Source organism: Cynara cardunculus, assembly GCF_001531365.2.
Source record: "Cynara cardunculus var. scolymus isolate 2C chromosome LG 15, CcrdV1, whole genome shotgun sequence".
Lineage (NCBI taxonomy): Eukaryota > Viridiplantae > Streptophyta > Magnoliopsida > Asterales > Asteraceae > Cynara > Cynara cardunculus.
In genome coordinates, this window is record NC_037542.1 from 2,801,108 (window position 1) to 2,806,418 (window position 5,311).

General features: G+C 33.0%; 2 protein-coding genes across 2 annotated transcripts in view; one reads left to right on the forward strand and one right to left on the reverse strand.

Moving 5' to 3' along the window:
* The first annotated feature begins 842 nt into the window (after nucleotides 1-842).
* Nucleotides 843-3,675, forward strand: LOC112527863 (peptidyl-prolyl cis-trans isomerase CYP18-1). Its single transcript, XM_025138703.1, has 5 exons — nucleotides 843-1,006; nucleotides 1,120-1,194; nucleotides 2,070-2,231; nucleotides 3,017-3,175; nucleotides 3,256-3,675. Exons 1-5 carry the CDS (start codon nucleotides 1,004-1,006, stop codon nucleotides 3,337-3,339), a joined length of 483 nt encoding a protein of 160 aa, XP_024994471.1. The 5' UTR covers nucleotides 843-1,003; the 3' UTR covers nucleotides 3,340-3,675.
* A 422-nt stretch (nucleotides 3,676-4,097) lies between these two features.
* LOC112527542 (probable WRKY transcription factor 48) overlaps nucleotides 4,098-5,311 on the reverse strand; it is a 3,738-nt gene continuing 2,524 nt past the window's right edge. Inside the window, exon 3 of the mRNA XM_025138243.1 lies at nucleotides 4,098-4,194. Coding sequence (XP_024994011.1) covers nucleotides 4,098-4,194 — 97 coding nt within the window. The remainder of the gene's footprint in view (nucleotides 4,195-5,311) is intronic.

The following is a 5,311-nucleotide window of genomic DNA, read 5'->3' on the forward strand; positions in this document are numbered from 1 at the left end:
TGGAAAGTTCAAGGACTTATTTAACATATTTTGGAATGTCCAAGGACTTATTTGTTCCAAAAAATTGTCCAAGGACTTATTTAACATGTTTTGGAATGTTCAAGGACTTATTTGTTCCAAAAAAAAGTTTAAGGACTTAATCATTCCAAACAAGAAAGTTCATTGGTTTTTATTGTACTTTTCCCTTAAATATAATATATTTTTAAAATTGATTTGATGTTTTGTGAATTTTAAACCCATCCCAATTCCCAACACATTCAACACCCCCTATAGGGGGTGCTATTAGCACCCCCCTATAAGAATCTATATATATATATGAAGTAATTTGTAAATAATATATAACAAATTAATATAATAAAAAAATATAAAAATCTAATAATATATATATATATATATAAATATATATATATATATATAATATAAGAATCTAAATATATATATATATATATATTAATTTGTAAATAATAAAATAATATATATTTTTCTAATGTAAATATATAAAATAAAATAAAATTAATAAAATATAAATATATGATTATTGAGTTGATGTTTATGAAAAAGTTGATGGGTTCAATTTCCAAGAAAATCAACACCCCCTATTAAGGGTGTCTTTAGCACTCTTCAAAATTATTTATTAATTTATTATAAGTCACAAAAGTTTAATTTCTTTAAAAACTCTTTATTACTAGTTTGACACCGATATAAATTATTTATCCAAACACTCAAAAAAATTTATTACCGATGTCATACTAAAATAAATTAATAACTTGTTTTTACAAGTATCCAAATAAACCACCCCCTAACATATCGGTATTTTGTCATTTCTAAAACCATGAGGGAGTAAGGTGCAAAGCTTAACCTTTAATTCCTTTTTCTTGCACGCAGTTTACTGTTTACCTCTGAAGAGTCTCCCCAACCCAACTATACGACCAGCACGAAGAACCCACCGTAACCCACTGATTCGGAGCCGGCAAAATCGACGATTCACACAAAGAGTTCGCCAATGGTTTGTTAAAATATCTTGTTTTTCTTACGAATTTCATAGAACACATAATCTGCATCATTACATTGTGTCTAAAAAAAAGCTTCACAAATTGTGTTTGTGTGTTCTTTCGACAGTCAGTTACGCTTCACACTAATCTCGGCGACATCAAGTGCGAAATCGCTTGTGATGAAGTACCTAAAGCATCAGAGGTTAGTTATATGATAGACCTACGCTTCGATTCGATTATTTATGACCAATTTGATCTGGTTCGGATGCGATTTTTATATGAATTTTGTTGCAAGTTCAGCACCAATACGGTTGTATTTTTTCTAGTATCATTTTACTTCAAGATCTTCTATACTAAGTCATTCCTGGAGGACTTTTCTTCAAAACCGTAGTTCTTCAACCCTCAATGACAATTAACTTTTAGGGTTTTAGAATCAAACATGCTGTATTCATATATTTAAACTTAAGTCCTTGGTGATATTTAATGACAGCTAATGCCTTTTGATATAAACTTAGGACGATTAAACCCTCTAAAGGATTAAATGACACAACTTTAACCTTAAAAAAGACATTCCTTCCTCACATATTGTATATCAAAATTGCTGGGTGTTACATGTAAGATGGTGCCAGTGACAGTAATCAGTGAATAAATGGTAGCTGTTATGACTTGATATGATCTAAGGTAGTGACTAGTGAGCAAGCATTACATCTTGGGTGCAAGGGTTAAAGAAATCAAATACAGAAATACAAACTTGAGGTACCTGTGCCATGAAATTGCTTCTTTGCTTATTCCTTAAGCCGTTTGGTAAACTATAACACAAGCATCAATTCAACCAGGATGCATGTAAAAAAGTATTTATTTATGCATTATAATCTTATCAGTTGTATACATGTCCATGGAATCATAATTCCCTATGAGTGCTTGATATTGGAAATCTTAACTCCAATTGCGCCAGTGAATCTTAATCTAGAATGTATCTATTTGACTGGAAAACTTTCAACTGTAATACTACTTGCAATTGATTTTGATCATGACATGCATCCTTGTTTATTGAATTCTAATACTTGATGGCAACAGAATTTTCTTGCATTATGTGCAAGTGGATACTATGATGGCACCATTTTCCACAGAAACATAAAGGGATTTATGATCCAAGGTGGAGATCCTACAGGGACTGGCAAAGGAGGGACAAGTATTTGGGGCAAAAAGTTCAATGACGAGATACGTGAATCCCTCAAGGTATTTTGAATGTTGGGTGTGTTAATCTTTTCGACTAAGATATGCTCATTTTTCATCAATTGGGTTGCCATTGATTTATATCACTATCCCTTGGTATGGATATTTTTCCCAATAACACTTTAAAAGGTTGATTAGTAAGTTACGTCAATAAAGTAAAGGGATTGTGATATGGTCTGTTATGTTCATATATTTATATGCTTAATATTTGAAGCGTGTAACCTCTGCAAACATATGCCCATAACTAGCATCATATATTGCGCTATTAGTTTGAGTCATGCAACAAGCACTTAACCTAAGCAGTTTGTGTATGCTGACGAGCTACTCATGGTCTGCTTCGGCTGAGTTTGAGTTGTCAGAATGATATATTGATGATTTTTCTGACTTGGCTTGAACTAGTAAATATTATAAATAAATGTTTATCCACTTGGAAGTAAGTCTCACTAATAAGAGATTGCTATCTGATTTATATATGTTGGTATATTTAATTATTTATGCTTTCAGTACTTGAAATGTGTAAGCTCTGTAAACACTCTAGTATCAAATAATGCACTATTATTTTGTGATCCATGTTAACTACACTTCAGTGGAGCCTGATTGAATACGCTACACATGGTCTATTTGGCCCAAATTTGATTTGTGAGAGTGATGCTTTAACGTTTATCTGACTTGACTTGAAATAATGAAGATCATTAAATAATTGCAAGATCTTTGTTGTTATATAGCATGTTGAGTCTTGTGTCCGTGATGCTTACTTTTTGTTTTATTGATGATTGTGTTTGGGTCAGCACAATGCAAGAGGAATGCTATCAATGGCTAATAGTGGGCCCAACACGAATGGGAGCCAGTTCTTCATCACTTATGCTAAGCAACCACATCTGAATGGATTATATACCATCTTCGGCAAAGTAATTCATGGGTTTGAAGTTCTTGATCTCATGGAAAAGGTAAATACTTATGGTATTTATGATGATACTCAGATAAAGCAAACGAATGTTAGAAATCTGATTGGGGTTTGTTCGTGCAGACTCCAACAGGAGCTGGGGATCGGCCATTGGCAGAGATTAGGATTAACCGTATTACAATCCATGCCAACCCGCTTGCTGGCTAGTCTACTCTTGAGATTTAATCTCCTAACTTGCAAATTCAAAATTATGGTCTACCAATCGGCATGTTTGGAATGGTAAGAGATCCATGACTAGAAATCAGCATGTTTGCAAATACATGAATACATAGTTTTATGTTGCATTTGGTATCCATATTTGGTTTAATTTGCAAATTCATGTGGCATTCAATTTTAACCGCCCATATCTGTCTCAAGATGGTGAGCGAGATGATAGTATGATACCCTACAAAAATCGGTAGTGTTGTTATCATTGTTTTGTTTGGTACAATGAATGAAACATAACTGAAACATAAAAACAAATGATCGAGGTAGTGTTTCTGTCTTCCTTCTACAGTTGATTTGCTACATAAACCGATTTTTCCCTATATATCTTGTGCACACGTGTTTGATCTCTTACTGAACCACCATATACATCAATGGCTTCCCCTGCATTTTGAGGGTTTTGCTAATCGGAGCAGAGCTCTGCTTGGCCTATTCTATGGAGGGGGAGTAACCGGTTTCAAGTAAGAATAATAACTAGTTTAATATTAATTTTATTATAAAAGCATAAATTATTATTACATAACTTCTAACAACAAAAGCATATTCAAATAAAATGACATGCATCCAGGGCAAATGCAGGGTTTGCATTTGTATTGATCTTGCACATTGTGTTGGGATCAAATCTTGGTAAGATTACATCGAAGATGAATGATTCTTGAACTATTTGAAAGAAGTTGCGTGTCACGTGCTGGTGGTCATGATCATGGGCTAATCCACGTACTGCTGCTAACGCTATAAGTTGGAGGCAATACACGCTTGCAACAACTCTTGTCTGACGTAGGATTCGATTGAACTGGTCTGAAATGAAGTGTTATTCACTTGGTTTTAAATTTGCGTTCAACTCATGTGCCAAAACACAGCAATGTTAGGGAGAGACATGTTCGTTTTTGAAGGAAATCATTGCATTTTGGATTCATGGAGGGAGGTATAGTGAAATCCCTTGAAAATAAAAAATTGAGGAACACTCTGGTAACCATTTATCTGGAGTGTATGTACATATGCATATAAATAATTGAAGTTGTTTTTTGTTTTTGTTTTTATACATGTGTGTATGTTATGCAAGTGTATATACCGGACAAATTGTTTACAAATTACTTGTATATAAGTGTACATATTATACAGATGAACAGTTACCAGGGTGTTTCATTAAAAAAATTTGGTACATTTGGGTTGTATGTATAATCGGCGAGGCATTTTGCTCAAGGATCGGATTTAAAGCTGTTTCAAAAGTAGTGATCCAAACGCTTTTAATATATGGGCTTTTTCTTATATATGCATTTTGTGTACATCTTTTAACATTAATTAATTGTTGAAATGTTATAAATGAAACATTTGCCAAATTATGAAACACAAAAAACTCCAACTCAAAATCAGAAAACTTTGTATTACAGTTAAGACGAGGACGGTAGCACCAACACTAATTATGGTCATTAAAAGTTAACCCAATTAATGTGCAAGTAAACCAAACAACAACTAAAATCAAGGCTTATATATGGGGTTGTGAAAACAACTCTACTTCCAGCAAAAAAAAAAAATGGGTACTGGCCAATGTTTTCACCGTTGATTCATCTGCGACAATTTGGTCGTGAAATTTTCCATCAGTGAAACCTATGCGTTTAGTCGTGAACGAGAGAAATTTGTAAAGAGAATGTGTCATTTTTTCTATTTTACCATATTCAAATCACATATAAGTATCCTGTTTATATTGTTTCCTATATATATAGACTTGGGATCACGTGAGACCAGCTTGTTTTCGTGAGACCCGTGAGACCAACTTTTTACACTTGAAACTTCACAGCAAAATGTTGTGAAGGTAACCTTCACAGTGTTTTTGCTGTGAAGTTTCAAGTGTAAAAATGTAGTCTCACGAAAAGATATATATATATATATATATATATATATATATATATAAAAT